Genomic DNA, 16,158 nt, shown 5'->3' with positions numbered 1-16,158 from the left:
ATTCAAATATTTTTTGTCTTCCCATCAAAAAGGGGCTTATATATATATATATATATATATATATATATAGCATTCTAGAGCATATATGGGTATAGTAGAACAAAGAAAAACATGAGGCGTCAAAGTGAGATTTCCAATAAATATTTAAAGCAAAAAGGTATTTTTGCCTTTACATATTTGTTGACAATTATTAACGGGAAATTTCTCCCGGTTGGAATGTCACTGGCCAGTAAGGTACGGAGACGCTTTGGTGCCACATTGGCTATGATAGTTCCATCATAGGCTCATTGAACATTTCCGTTTGGACTGGTTGAAGTTTATTACAAAGGTATTATTGAGATACATAATACATTTAAAATTAAAATATAATTCCTGTGTCACACACACACTCTCTTTTCAATTGACATTCTCCTTTATGCCTTTAATGGCAGAGGATAGAAGCGCCACAACCTGCCTGAAGAGGAGGCCACTGAATTCATGGTTGGAGGTGGTAGTGTCAATTGGTGAGCAACGACAAACACGACAAATTTAAATTTAAAATCGACAGTTTTCAAGATTAGCACAAATAGACTCGTAGCTATTTGAGCTTCACTTCTTTGGTAGTGTCGCCATTTGATTTAGCTAGAAACTAAAAGTGGGGAAGAAAGGGGTAAAGTGTTAAAAGAGATAAATTTTTCCTATTCTCTGAGTTAGAAAATGTATAAATATTTATAAGTTATTCCTTATATATTTGAATGAGAATGAAATATTAACTTTTAACATTTGAGATAATTATATCAGTTTTCGAATAATTTTTATACTGAAACTAATTTAAGAGATTTTTGTAATAATTAATAGAAATTTATATTAAAAATTTAAAAATTAGAGATGATGGTGATATTGGATGGAGGTTTTTCAAGTTTTTCAAGGTTTTATAAAGTTTTTGAACCTCCAATCTTTGTATGGAAAGAAAATATTATTTAAGAACTAAGGTTTACGTCACGGTTTCCAAACGTTTATGAAAACCTTCAAAACACTTCAAATATCAGTTCACCAAATTAGTGGGTTGAGAATTGATAACTAAGCATTGTAAGCCAACTTGTTCCATCCAAAAAAGACGAGGCTGAACAAATTTGCATCCTTTTATGATAGGGATTCTAAGAGATTATATCTCGAGTGGACTCTATAATCTCGGGTGGACTCTAGTTATAGAGTCTGACCCGACCTAGAATTCTGCTAACAAATAAGAAGACAAATTCTAATATAACTAGGACGACCTGCAAATGTAGTGTTTCTCTCCGAAAAGGACTATAAGACCTTCAACATCTATATCAGGAACGGTGACACCACACTTAGAGGTACATGTTATTTTACACTCTTATACACTTTAGCCATCCTCTTGCAAATTACTGACTCTATCACCGGAGTGAGTGGCCGGATAACCTCCTCCGACGCTTTCTAACTATTCTTACAGGTGCTCCGGAGATTAGATCAGCCCTCGAAGATATTTGTTTATAGCTCGCCCTTATTGACCGAGTTATCAAGAATGTTATAGTTTAAAAAGCTCTATATAACCTTTTAAAATTTTCATTCACCATCTATTCTTTCCAAACAAACATTCATTTACTTTATAAAATCTTACTTACTTTACCTTTATTTTTTCTCAAACATTGTGTAAAACTTCAAGAACAATAATTGTAATTTAGTCGCATATACATCATTTCACACGCTGTCATGCTGTTGTGTGAAAGAAAGTCGACTTTAAGATTTTATCAAGATGAGATAATCACTGCAATGATAAGGTATTAATTGCTATAAGTGTTGCAATGATAAAATATTCATTGCATAAGTATTTGTAACAATAAAGTTTTATCATCGTAAATTTTTATTATGAGAAAATTTCATTTTAAAAGATTCAATAAGATAAAACATTCAAGAAGTATAAATAGCGTAAATTATTTATTATAGACATTTTGCATATGTCGTCATTGAAATAGTCGGTGCAAATGTGACACACATACATTGTCAGCATATGTTTTATTAGCAAATAAATATGTTCGTCATATAATCATTTAATTGTCATTTTTTATAGTTCGCATATGTTGGTAGCTGTTAACGATAAAAAGTTCTAGTCTCAATGTTATTTGTATAAGTATAAAATATAATTTTAAAAAATTTTAATCATAAAAAATATATATTGCATTTATTATTAAATCTAGCACGTAGTTTTAAAATTTTTTAATTTTAATATTATATTTTAATATTTATTTCAATGATGATATTCGATGAAATTATTAATTAAATTTGTTGATATGGCATATACTTTAATAATAAAAAAAATTGAGTCAACACTTTCATTATTAAAATATTATCTTTAAACACATATTAATGAAACTCCAAAATAGACAAAGAAAAAAAATAAATTTAGATAGTTAAATGATAATATTTTAGTAATTGACTAAACTCCTTTTTGTTATTGCTTCCATCAATAAATTTGGTGTATAATTTTACTGAAGACGATAATTGAAATCGGTATTAAAAACGATACTGAAAATGAAAATTTAAAATTGATATATCAAATTTGACAATAAATATAAAATATTTTAAATATCTTGTTATCCATAAAACGCACCGTTTAAAGTTTGTTCTGTAGTAACCAGTATCTGCTTTCGATGGAGTTACGGAGTTGGAGCTAACAGTTTCGTCCTCTTTCATAAAACTAGAAATGTGCACTAATTTTACCGATCTAGCATTAAAATCGATCTGATTTCCAGATCTGTAACCGTACAATCTCAAAACCTTGAAAACCATTTCATTAGATCATCATAAAAATGGGAGTAGTAATAGAGAATTCGATATGGGAACCGAATCCGTCATTATATGTATTCATACTCATATGCTGCTTCTCCTCTATCATTTTCTTTCCTCACGCCTCCATCAAAAACAAAAACAAATCTCAATCTCCTTTTAGCCACGTCATCTCTCCTTCTTTCCTTCGTTTCCAGAGCAAATTCCTCTTTCTCTTCTCTCTCGCTTCAGGTTTCTTTTTTCTCTTTTCCTCTTCTAAACATACATTTATTTTTTGTTTGCTTTGTTTGTTTTTCTTTTGTGTTCTTTTTAAAAAAAGAAAGAAAATGATATAATTATCTGCGTGTTGTGTGGTTAGTCATGGAAGGGCTGTGGTCGGTGTTTGGTGAATTCGAGCTGGTTTTGTATGGAGTGAGTAAAGTGCAAACGGTGACGTATCTCTGTGTTGGATTTGGAGCTGCTCTTTTTCTTGGTACTCTCTTAGGGATGCTCTCCGATTTTATGTAAGCAACTCTAATGATTTTTTTTTTTTGTTTTGTTTTCTTGTTAGACACGTTTAATTGATTAAGATAGAGATAGGTCAAGATTGATTTAGGAATGTTAAGAGTTTTTTTTGTAATTTTTATCAATTCTTATAATTTATGTAGCGTCTGTTGATATAAATTTGTCCTGAAAAAGAATTCTCGTATTGAGTATGCATTGAATTCTTATACAACTGACATTGTCGTGCTCGTCCTCTGTGTAGAGGTCACAAGAAAGCTTGTCTGATGTTTTGCATTCTGCACCTCTTTGTTGGCATATGGAAGAGAATCATGTCGCATCCTAGCATCTGGTTAGGAAGTATATGCTTGTCCCTTGCCACCTCAATATTTTCTTTCAGCTTTGAAGCATGGCTGGTTGCAGAAAATAAAAAGGTTTGTCTTACCAATTTTTTTGTTCCAAATTTCAGACTTGGTTTCTTTTTTTTTTCTCTCCTTTTTCTATTCATATAGTTTCCCTGCATTTGATTTGCCTTTTTAACATGCAAATTAGGAACAACAAGCTAACACTACATCCTATCTAGGCACGTATACTAAAAGCTGCCATGATTTTAAATAATGACTGATTTCTTACTTCTAACATTGCAGCAAGGATACGGACAAGATACTTTGAGTGACACATTTTGGTTGATGACTTTCCTGGAGTCAGCGTCATTAATTGGAAGTCAGGTCCTTGGAAATTGGCTATTAGGTAGTAATCCAGAAAAAGGAATTATGTCTTCTTACACTGCAGCCAGCTTTCTGGCAATGATTGGTATCCTTTGTCTCAGCAAAGGATGGAAAGAAACTACACAGAGTGAAGCATCTCAAAATTTTAGGGTATCTTACACACATATCTTTACTGGTAAGAGTTCATATATATATATTGAAAGTTCCTGGAATTAGTTGACAACTGACCAGTCTATAGTAACTTAGTAAGCATGTCTGGTGCATGCATCATCCTATATCTGTTCATTGAAGTTTCTTAGATTTGGAAAATTGAATTTATTTATAATTAGTGTGAGAAATCAACAACCTATGCAAAAGACACTTCGTTTCTATTCATATGCACTTTAAAAGCTTTTCCCTGTTGTGAATTACCATGATATGTTTGTTTGCATTTCAATCTCAAGTAGATTTTATCCTTTCATTGTTGCTTTGCATTTAATCTTGGAATTAAACTTCTAAAGGCTGCGGATTTGGAGGTTTATAGCCGAGTTCCAGCTTATATTTTAACTGCGAAAGAAACAAACATAACCATTTCATCGGAAGTTCAAAAGGATGATTAAATCAAGATGTTTCTACAGTTGGATTAGTAAATGATATGTATTAACAATTCGTAGTGAGTCACTGGCATGATTTCAGCTATTCTTTTAACAATTTCTATTTCCAGCATCTATTTCTGATAGTTCTATTTGGATTTTATGGCCTTTTGAAGCCTACTTGTGCAGTATGCTTATCAAAGTGCATCAATTATCCTTGACCATAACTTCTGGTTTAACAAAAAGATAAATGACATTCAATTTGAATGTCATGGAACTAACTTAATCAGATGTTTCATTTGTATATGTTTTCTGCAGCATGGATATATTGACGGTGGTCCAATAAATTTTTCAATATGTACATTGTCAAGTTAGATGCAATCAAGAAAGTTTGCTTCATGTGCATTCAGTTTTATTCTCATGTATATGTAGCAATATTCTCTTGCATCACTTGTTGACCTGTCAATGGCCACCAGATAAACGAATGTGGCTACTTGGATTTGCACACAGTTGCCTTCAGTTCTCAGTTGCGGTCTTCTGGATCCTGTGGGCCCCAACTTTGGTGGTATGTCACATTTTACTAGAAACAAAGATTTTATCAGCTTCTGGTTTCTCAATGTCCTCGTTATCCTGCTGCTAAGTTTATCCTGTTCAAAATCTGGTCTTTCTCAGATATCTTCATGTCAAATGCTATTTGGTTATGCGTGGAAATTATGATGTCAGCATCGAACAATAAATTTCTAGCATAATAGTTTAAAACACAATAAACTATTGGGGTAAGTCATACAAACAGTATTTGTTTGTTAAAAGCCAACTATTACTTTTTTACGCTAAGACTAGGCAAAGGGGCAAGAAAAGCAGGATTTATGTCAATAACATGGAACGGGATTTTTGGAGCAGTTTATTGATTTTAGTTGGCAGGAGAATCCTAAACCAAATAGCTATTTTGAAGCTTAATTATATGGCCAAGGACATATGTTGATTTAAGATCAAGGAGAGTTTGTCTTTTTATAAAACAACACTTATGTTTTTTCTTATTTTCCAAATTTCATAATTCTATCAAACATTATACATGAACCACCAAGTAGTAAAACTATTTCCTACAAGTATAAGATTTTGTTATTGCGTGTGAGTTTAGGCTGATGGACGAGAAGTGCATCTAGGGTTGGTTTATCCATGCTTTCTGGGTTCAAGAATGCTTGGAAGCACAGTATTTCCATGGCTGTTGACTGGTTCATCATCACTTCGAACTGAGGATTGCCTAGGATACGCATTCCTTGTATTGGGATTTGCCTCGTCATTTGTGGCTTATGATTACCAGGTACACATTTGTTGCATTTCTGACATAAATTTTAATTTTAGGTACCTGCTCATAAGTTGATATTCATCTGTGAAATGCAGGAAATTGGAGCTTTAGTATCAGTGTTTTGTGTATTTCATGCTGGTGTTGGCCTTATTATACCTTCACTTGCAAGATTGAGGACCATGTATGCAGAAAAAAGTGCTTTCTCAGGTTATCTTGTTGTAATGGTAGTGATGCTATCAAGTGGATTTTAACTTGGTTTGTGTTTCTTGGTGCGTAGGCATGTGCCAAATGAATTGCGTGGAGGAATGATAAGCTTTTCTCTAGTTCCTGCAAATGCTGCTATCCTATTTTTGCTGATTCAAGTAAGTTGTTGTCTCAGATTCCTTGAGCACAAGGGATTGAGCATCTTTTGCATCCATTGGAATTGTCATTATGGGTCACCTTTGACAGGTGCTTTTGTTTCTGCAAATATTCTCAATATTGATCGTGCATGTATTATAATCACATCGTTCATATTGCCATGCTTTTTTTCACCCTAAAATTCCTTTAGTCTTCTATTATTTTTCTCATGTTGGTATTTTTAATTTTGGTGGATTTGACCTGTGGCATGCATCTATGTTATTGCGTACTCAGTTACGTAATATCTCTTCTTGGTTAAGTTTAGTTGGCTCCATATTACCATACAGCTATACAGCAGACTTATTTGCAACATTTCCATAATTTCAGAGAGGATATTATCAGAAAATGGAGAATTCAACTATGATGGCATTTGCTGCTCTTGGGCTTTTCCTGGGATCTGGTTGCATGCATTTATTGAAGCGATGGGGAAAGCAGCCGTACCAGAACTGGCACAAGTTGTAAAGTCAAGAACTCTATTGTATATCAAGCTCACCACCAGGAACTGATAAATGTGGGTGTCCATCATCTACCTTAGACTTGTCAAGTGAGGTGAAAGAGATATTGTGCCCCCTCAATACTTTACAAAGCAAGCAAAAAGGTACTCACTTTTACCCGAGTCTTCAAAAGCTCAAATAAATGGAGAAAAATATGAACGCAACTGTTAAGGTTGGATGGTCTCATAAATACTTATTGGCAAGCTAGGAACAACTGCGAGGTATTGGTTTTGACAAAATCAATGCCTAGCCTGTCTCAGATTCATCAACTACTCTAGTCTACATATGCAGGTCCAGGTGCACATGTACTACCAGGAAGCAAAGGGGTCCCTCGAGTCAAGCTGAAAATTTGGTGGAGAACAACACACTAGCTGAGAGCGATTCAGAAAACAGTGGAGAATCTTTATTCAATGGTCATTCACCGAAAGTATGTAGAGTGGAGTCTTCTTCCTTTTTTTTTTTTTTTTTTTTTTTAACAATAGTGGAGTTTGAAACATCTTGAATTTAGTCAGGAAGAATCACTTTTTTATGGGTAGAATTTTTCATTTATTATTATTATTATTATTATTATTATTATGAGTTAAGTTTCTTATCCGAGTGATTGAGTTGATTTCTTTACAAATTGGTTCTAGGCTAGGCAGCTGGTCTTTGTCTAGGATTTCCATTACAAATTTGCATGGTATGTTTTGTCATGGCCAGGTCGCCACATTTGGACGTAGTTGAAAATATTATTGTGCATCAAAATATGTTTGATTTTTGACCAAGCATCTTTTTGTTTTTGGTATTGATCTAATTCGGCCTATTCTCTTTTCTTGTTTGTTTGTTGCTCCTTGTGGTTATCAAGTCAAAACCCACTTTGCTCATCTCCAATAAATTCGCAATTTGGTCACTAATCTTGTCTTATGGGTTTAATTTAGGTTTTTCTTAAATTTATAGATTTTTTAGCTTAAACTTTTATATATTTGGTTCTAACTAATTCTATTTTGCTCTCTCTTAAAAATAAAAATAATTAAAAAATTATATAATATTATTTAAAATTATTTTATAATTTAGAATAATTAATATAATTAAGCAATAAATAATTATTACTATTATTATTTTTGTTGAAACTGTTCATCTCCACCGCTCTCGGCACGACACTATTAGCATAACTGCTTATTTTATTGTAATAAAAACACTAGCAATATTTATTTTTTTATTGTATTGTCTAAATATCAATATATATATATATATTAATTTATATAAAAAATTAATACTTTTTTATTTTTTATTTTATTTTCTCTTTTTCTAGGGATTAAATTCTCTTATTTTTTTTAAAAAAATAAGAATAATTTTAGCTAAATAAGCAAAAAGATGAAGTGATAATTGCTTTGCGGGTTTAGAAGAATTTGCTACTCCTGGCCACCGGAGACCGCTTCTTCGATCATTTTACTGTGAATTTTGGCCTTCCTTGGCTAGCAAACACAATATTTCTAAAAATATACCTCACACTCTAAAAGACAATGTAGCATAATTTGAGTAAGGTTCTCTCCAATTTCTACGGAATGGATTACCATAATCGTATACTCTGCTCGATTATCTTTTTGAGAGAAAATTCCAACTTCAATGTCAAAAAACTCCTTTACTGACCCTATTTATTTTGCGGACTCTGGACCCAGTACAAAGGAATTATCCCATAGATTGACCGAAGCCATCACCTCTGCATGGCAAATGGCTCCAATTATTTTGTCTTCTGAAAAGATTTATTGTTAAAATTAAGACGTGAAGTTAAATTTATCGCTGAATAATTTGCTGTTAAGCAGAAAACAAGGTTTCTCCATCTGCTTAACCCCAACAGTTAAGGTACTCGTGTCATAAGAGGCTTAAATCACGTTCTCTTTTTTTAAGACAAAGATTTCGAGTTGTGTTTATAAATAGAGCAAGAAGAACAAGAAAACAAATCTTCAGAGAAGAACTGGAAGGACACGAGAAGCTACAGGAACATAAAACAGTTTATCTGAGAGCTATCAAGTTCACAGTCCGGCAAGTTGCACAGATGTAACAGTAATGTATGATAATTTTTAGCCAACTCTTGTGATGCAAAAGCAGTTAGTTTACCAACCTGCTCAACAATTCCGACTTGCAGAGGACTTGTATGCAACAACATCAAGACCTTTCATTTTTCCAAGAAAAAGCTAATCACCGCTATAATTGAATAATTTTCTCGTCTTGCACTGGATCCATATCAGTATGATAACAAAAATTTTACTCAGCTGCTTCAATTATCTCTTTTCTTTTTTTCCTCGAGTTCCAGTAGAAAAGAACACTTCACAAACATTAAACTGATGGCATGTACAGGTATTCTAGTCATCTTGTTCTTGATCTCTGATCCACTTTGTAGCCACCCATTTCTCCCCTTTGATTACTGGACAGCTTCCATGTAGTGATGTCTGCCAAAGCATGCAACCCAAAGATCATCATTAAGAGAACCAATATGGAACACTATAATGCCATGCCAACTGAATGCCCATAACATCATTAATAATAAAATTTTGCCATCAACACAGCTTAAAATTAATCAACAACAGGCTCTTTTAATGCACCCATAACCCATTATCCTATGTGATCAAATTACTAAGTTATACAGAAGACGTGGAAGCCATCACTGATCTCTGTTTTGGAGAAATAATTAGTGATCTCCTTATCTCCTTTTTTTCTTTTCTATTTTTTTCTTTTTTGTTATTAATCCATTTTGTGGTCCTCTATGTGGTACTGAATGGACAGAAAAGGATGGAGTGCTCGGGTTCTTTTACAAAGACTCGGTTGCTAATATTGTAGTATTTCACTATTCAGTGTAAACTTGCCAAAAATTTGCATAAAACAGAGTTAGGAAGGCTTACTGGATCAATTGTATTATTTGGGAAAAGTGAATAGAATAAAAGTCCATCCCCTCGGCGCGGTCTCACTTGCAAACCGATACACTTTTCAAAATCATAACTTTCATCAACGTCCAAGTCATTCTGCCAACAAAGTCTTGATGAATGTCTATTTAAGGCAACATGATCAACCAAAAGGGAGAGGAGAAAGAGGCCTTGATCTTACCTCAAACGGAAACATGGTCTCCCCACCTTCTTCTACATCAGATAAATATAACAAGAAAGAAGCAACCTGGACATAGTTATCAAAACAGGTTGAGAATTATTTCAAACTTTTTAAGTCAATAAGGACCCCAATCAAGATTTCAACCAAAGGTGGTTTTCTAAGAACATATATTTTCATTTTCAAACTGACAAGAGAAGACGATCAATATGTTGCATGAATTACACGTGGGGATCAGCTGGCCAAATGAAGACTTCAGAGACCATCCTGGATGATAGATATCAAGAACAACGGCATATGATAAGACATGAGATTAAAAATTATCTAGCATATGATCCCTGAATAGGAGTTTGCTATTTCTGATGTATATTTCTTGAGGCGGAACATTTCAACAGCTGACATACTTTGCTCACAATTTTGACCTGATGTGACACTAATATCTAGCTGATTCCAACAGATTCACAGTCCAGGGATTCATCATCTCTATATTGAAACCATGTACAGCGAAATAAAGGAAAATGAAACAACAAAGTTTTCTCCAGGTAAATGTATTGACATGCATTTTGCCTAGATGCTTGTATTCCCGTGCATCATGTAATACATAAAACTGCATATTACAGGACTAAGATAATGAAAAGGAAAATCTATGTTTTCATGAGATTTACCCTTTGGCTCTTCTGTGGACCATACTCAGCAGGATTGAATGCATCATAATGAGAATTATACTTCTGCCCGATCTCATAACGCAAGATATTGAATGCCTGAAACATGGTGTAATCCTCAGACAATTTTAAAATTGCCCTGAAATAAAAGGTTAACTAATTTAATGCAAATGCCAAACAAAAAACTAAATGCAACAAGTGTTCAAGAGATGAAAATTGCCTGGAAGCTTAACAAAGGTGGATACTTGCACATTATTACTCTGGCATAAACGAAAATATAAGAGGATTCATATGCTTGGTCAAAGTAACTATAGTTCATGAATACAAAAATAAACATAAAACTATAAAACTGAAGTTGCAGGACTAGCTACTCCCAATAATAAAACTCCAAGTTATGAAAGTTGACCTGGGATGATTTATTTCTTCTCACTCCAAGCTTTTCCATTTCTTATTTTGATGCTGACAAGGTTCATTTGGTTACAGCCAAATCCCAGAAAAGGAGCAGAAAAAGGGCGAGAGGAAAGTTTGATAAAATATCAGGATTGAAATTCTTTTAATTCAAATTCATCTCTCTTCCATGGACAAATAAATTGTATATGAAAAGGAAAATTCTTTTGGAGAAGCTTCTTTCAGATATGTTAGTCGCTCACATAGTAATATCTATTCTATAATCAGGTAATAGCATGATAAGAATAACTATAATCCATAACATGTAGACCGAGCATGTAAATATCAGGATCAAGAAAGGTATAGAATCTGAGAATCATAAATTTACCTCTCCATTAGCCCTAGGAAGCATTGTAGCCCTTGCAATTTTCTCTTCTATAGCATCTAAAACACCAGTTTTGTCTTCAGAAGCACTGAGAAACATGCCAGAGCTGTTTCAAATAGAAAAGAGTAAGCAAGCCAATAAACAAACAAAAAGCAGCAGATTCTTTATAATTGTTTTCTAGTTATAAAAATAGCTATTGAAAGGCGACAAGTAAAAAAGAAAAGTAAGGAGAAATAAACCTCGTTCTGATTCCTTTAGTGTTCTCTTCAGTTTCGCCTTTCCTTAAAGCTAACGTGGAGGGCGTAAGATTTGGCTTAGCCATGTTGATTACACTTTGACACTGCTCTGCTGTGGCAAAATTAGGAAAATATAAAGCGCGAGGTTTCCAGCTCAATACCTGCATTTTTATTTCACCTCTCCAAAATTAACAAACTAATTTCTACTTAATGACATAATCAAACAAGCATAAATTAAAATTAAAACAAAAGCTACCTGAAACGGAATGACAGTAAGATAATCATCTCCAGTATCTCCAGAAGGCAATAAATCATACTCGATTATTTCCTCTTTCACCCATTGAAGCTGCCTTCTGTTTTTATCGCCATTTACGTTCTGATCATCAACAATATCAATCAAACAATCAATTTTTGTCAAAAAATTAAATGAACGACTCACGAAATCAGCCAACGATATTCAACAAAAAATAACCGCAATACCTGAGAAATGAGATTAGAAGCAAAAAGACCGGCTAGAAAGAAGAACAAGCAAGAGAGGAAGACAACAGGTAACCCTATCTTTGACTTGATGCTCCATTTTCCTTTACTCCCTTTCGCTTTCATTGATTTCTCTTCCTTAGAATGAAATATTTTGTGATTGCACTCTGTCTGTGTTTGTGTAATATAACAAATGTTTTTCTCTTCTATTCTTCCTGGATTTCCTTTCGGTTCCTTTAATTTTGATTTGATTTTCTTCCTTTTTCTCTGGTCGCTGGTGAAAATGGAATTGTCAGACTTTATTTTTTTTCTTCTTTTGATCGAGTCAGTACAAAAACAGGAGAAATGGAATTGCAAAGAGACCGACGGGCGGGAATTTAGTAAGGAGTAACGGGGTATTTACTAATTTGAGATGTTCCTGTGGATTTTGTAATTATTATATCAGACAAAGAATATCCTCTCTAGGCTAAAGCGTACAGAGTAGAGACAGATATATATATATATATATATACATTAGCTGGCATGAATTTGGCAAGGAAAAATTTACAGTAATTAAGATTCTTCCTTTTCCGAAACACCTATGACCTACCCACTTTCCTTTGTTAGGAAAAAAAAAAAAAAAAAAAGATAAAAGCCCACAGGATTATTGGTTGGTTTTCTGTAGGCACTCTCTGTACTTTTGTGCTTTGTATATTCATATGCCAAGTCAAAGACCACTGAGATTTTCTTAAAAAAGAAATAGACCACCGAGATTTTCTTTATAAAAGAAAAGAACCACCAAGATGGTCATTTTCCTACTTTGAGCAATTGATTATTCAATATGAATCATGGTTGGATAATTTCAGAAGTATTAGTAGTGATACGTGAGGGCCATCAGAATTTTTAGAAAATCAGGAGGAGGAGGAGATGAGGTGGATGCAACTTGCTAGAGCAGTACTAACCAAATAATGACATTGTTTTTCCTGGATTTTCATTAAAAACCTTTTGTTATTGTTGCAGTTGCTACATTAGTTTCCACTTTCAAGTACAAAACTCCAAAGTGGATCAAATTCAACTTCTTTTTTTAGTTTAATGAAGGACGTATTCTTTCTTCTTCTTTTTTTGTAGAGTAGATTAAGGCTAAAATACTAGGGTTTTTCTCTTTTCTTTTTCAAAGCAGACTAATATAATTAATTAAATTAGTAGAAATTAGTAGTCTCCTCCCGATTCATAACACAATATTCTCTCACCTTAGGATAAATAAATCTCACAAAATTTTGTGAAATTTATTTTTGATTTTAAAACTTTTGAATGGACTACTAAATCTATCTCAAACATAGATCTTTTGAAGTTCAATTAAATTTTATATTTAAGTTGTTATTCTAAACATGAAAATCCACTTGTAGCAGAGTTCTGTATTGTGAGTTCATTTGTCTAAAGCATGAAAAGTTATGGTTGTTAAATAATGTAATTCTTTGTATATTGTAAGGGTAGTTTAGTCTTTTCTATATTCTTAGTGTAGGAGTATATATAGCTCTCTTTTGTATTAGGGTCATACACTTTTTATTTTGATATTCTCCTTTTTCTTCTAATCAATAAAACGCTATAAACCTTTCTTCAATCCTAACATGGTATCAGAGCTGCTGGGTCTTGAAAAATAAACTGTTCTTCTCCTTGCTGCTCGACTGCTGTGCATCGTTTTGTGGTTCTTGCTGCTAAGTCTGCTGCGTGCGTCTTCTTGCTGCTGGTTCTTGTTGCTCGACTGCTGGTTCTTGATTGACTGTGTTGTTTTTCTTTGCGTCACACGCCGACCGTAAGGCCTAAGTCTAAGTCTCAATTCAGACCATCTGGATCTGTTGCTCGGGATGAATGCGGGTTCTGTAAGCAAAAAGGTCATTGGAAATATCAGTGTCAGCAACAACAGCAGTATCAACAGTGTTCTTATCGACCACCCCTCTCCACAATGGACCTCCCCTTCTACCTCGTCCTTACAATGCTCTATCAACCTCCTCCTTGGACCCATCATTGATCGAGCAGTTTCAGCAGTTCCTTGCTTCTTAGCCTCATGCTATGTCTGCTTCCTCTTAAATAAGTTTGTCATTTAGTTCTTCAGGTATATCCCCTTCCTCATGGATTTTAGATTCTGGTGCTTCAAACCATATGTCACCTAATTTATCATCATTTACCTCTCTAACCCCTAAAGTTTGAGTCCCTGTTATGAATGCTAGTGGTACACCTATGCCATTGCAAGGTGTTGGTTCAGTTATTACGCCTTCTCTATCCTTATCCAATGTTTATCATATTCGTAGTCTTGCTTTGAATCTAGCTTCTGTTGGTCAGATTTGTGATACTGGATGCTCGGTCTCTTTTTCTTCCTCTATTTGTTCAATTCAGGATCCACATTTTCAGGAGGTGATTAGGATCGACCATAGAGAAGGAGGACTTTATGTATTGGATCAGCTCAAAACTCCTCATACTGCAGCATCTGCTTCTGGTGTCAATTTGTCATCCTTTCATTTAAGTCCGTCCTCGTCTGTGTTTTATTTGTGGCATTCTCGCCTTGGTCATGTCTCTGTGTCTCGTTTGCAATTTTTAGACTCTACAGGAGCTTTAAGAAATTTGAAAATTCATGATATTTCTGATTGCAGTGGTTGTAAACTAGCAAAGTTTACTGCAGTGCCTTTTTCTAAAAGTACTACTATTTTTGTTACTCCTTTTGAACTTATTCATTATGATGTATGAGGACCCTCTCCTGTCTCTACAAAAGGGGGTTCTCGTTATTATGTATCTTTTATTGATGATTGCACTCGTTATTGTTGGGTTTATCTTATGAAACGTCGTTCAGACTTTTTTAGCATTTATAATGAATTTCGATCTCTTGTGAAAATCCAACATTCAACTGTCATTAAGTGCTTTAGATGTGACTTGGGAGGAGAATATACTTCTCATGCTTTTAAAGACCTACTTGCTTTAGATGGTACACTTTACCAGACTTCTTGCACTGATACTCCTGAACAAAATGGAGTTGCTGAAAGAAAACATAGGCACATTCTTGAGACTGCTCGATCCCTCTTGTTGTCTGCTAGCATTCCTAGTGAATTTTGGGGGGAAGGGATTCTTACTTCTGTTCACTTAATTAACAGAATTCCTATTTCTCATAATTTCGGTTTGTCTTCCTATGAAAGATTATATGGTTGTCCTCCATATTACTCTTCCCTTCATGTCTTTGGTTCTACATGCTTTGTCCTTTTTCCTCATGTTGAACGTAGTAAGTTAACATCTCGCTCTACTGTATGTGTTTTTCTTGGTTATGGTGCAGGTAAAAAAGGATATTGTTGTTTTGATCCAATCAATCATAAGTTATATGTCTCTCGTCATGTTGTTTTTCTTGAACATATTCCTTATTTTACCATTCCTGCTCGTTCTCATAATATATTTATGCCTGATCTTGTCCACATTAATCCTTTTGCTATTGATATTGATGAGCTACCCTCTGCTGGCATTCCTGACACTTCTACTGGCTTTTCCCCTATATCATCTCCTGAGACTGCGGATACTATCGAACCTCACTATCCTGTAAGAAATCGTAAATCCACTAAACAACCTGATTTTGATTATTCTTGTTATTCGAGTTCATTTGCTTCTTTTCTAGCTGCTATTCATCGTCTTTCTGAGCCTTCATCTTTCAAAGAAGCCATTCTTGATCCGCTCTGGCAGCGTGCTATGGCTGAGGAGCTAACTGCTCTCTATCAAACCCATACTTGGGATTTAGTGTTCCTTCCTGCAGGTAAACATTCTATTGGCTCTCGCTGGATTTATAAGATTAAAACTAAGTCTGATAGGTCTATTGAAAGGTATAAAGCTCGTCTAGTGGCTAAGGGTTATTCTCAGGAATATGGTCTGGATTATGAGGAGACTTTTGCTTCCGTTGCTAAAATGACCACAGTTCGAATACTCATTGCCGTTGCTTCTATTTGTCATTGGGATACAACTCAAATGGATGTTAAAAATGCCTTTTTGAATGGCGATCTTCACGAAGAAGTTTATATAGTTCCTCCTTCTGGTCTTGATCATCAGCCTGGTGAAGTTTGCAAACTCAGGAAGGCTCTCTATGGTCTCAAACAGGTCCTCGTGCCTGGTTTGAAAAGTTTTCTATTATGATTACTTCACTTGGTTTTCATCCTAGCA

General features: G+C 34.2%; 2 protein-coding genes across 2 annotated transcripts; one reads left to right on the top strand and one right to left on the bottom strand.

Moving 5' to 3' along the window:
- The first annotated feature begins 2,652 nt into the window (after positions 1 to 2,652).
- Positions 2,653 to 7,530, top strand: LOC8261665 (molybdate-anion transporter). Its single transcript, XM_048377082.1, has 10 exons — positions 2,653 to 3,018; positions 3,146 to 3,290; positions 3,533 to 3,701; positions 3,915 to 4,170; positions 5,044 to 5,132; positions 5,706 to 5,888; positions 5,969 to 6,054; positions 6,151 to 6,235; positions 6,600 to 6,870; positions 7,058 to 7,530. Exons 1-9 carry the CDS (start codon positions 2,811 to 2,813, stop codon positions 6,732 to 6,734), a joined length of 1,356 nt encoding a protein of 451 aa, XP_048233039.1. The 5' UTR covers positions 2,653 to 2,810; the 3' UTR covers positions 6,735 to 6,870; positions 7,058 to 7,530.
- Positions 7,531 to 8,739: 1,209 nt separating this feature from the next.
- On the bottom strand, positions 8,740 to 12,641 carry LOC8261666 (probable prolyl 4-hydroxylase 9). The gene is made up of 8 exons (XM_002533118.4): positions 11,995 to 12,641; positions 11,771 to 11,890; positions 11,518 to 11,675; positions 11,282 to 11,384; positions 10,510 to 10,605; positions 9,848 to 9,913; positions 9,646 to 9,765; positions 8,740 to 9,195 (listed from the first exon to the last, which is right to left on the bottom strand). The coding sequence occupies exons 1-8, from the start codon at positions 12,115 to 12,117 to the stop codon at positions 9,109 to 9,111; spliced, it is 873 nt and encodes a 290-aa protein (XP_002533164.2). The 5' UTR covers positions 12,118 to 12,641; the 3' UTR covers positions 8,740 to 9,108.
- Positions 12,642 to 16,158: the final 3,517 nt, after the last annotated feature.

The sequence above is a fragment of the Ricinus communis genome, chromosome 7 (assembly GCF_019578655.1).
Source record: "Ricinus communis isolate WT05 ecotype wild-type chromosome 7, ASM1957865v1, whole genome shotgun sequence".
In the NCBI taxonomy this organism is placed as follows: domain Eukaryota; kingdom Viridiplantae; phylum Streptophyta; class Magnoliopsida; order Malpighiales; family Euphorbiaceae; genus Ricinus; species Ricinus communis.
This window is presented reverse-complemented; position numbering and strand designations above follow the sequence as displayed.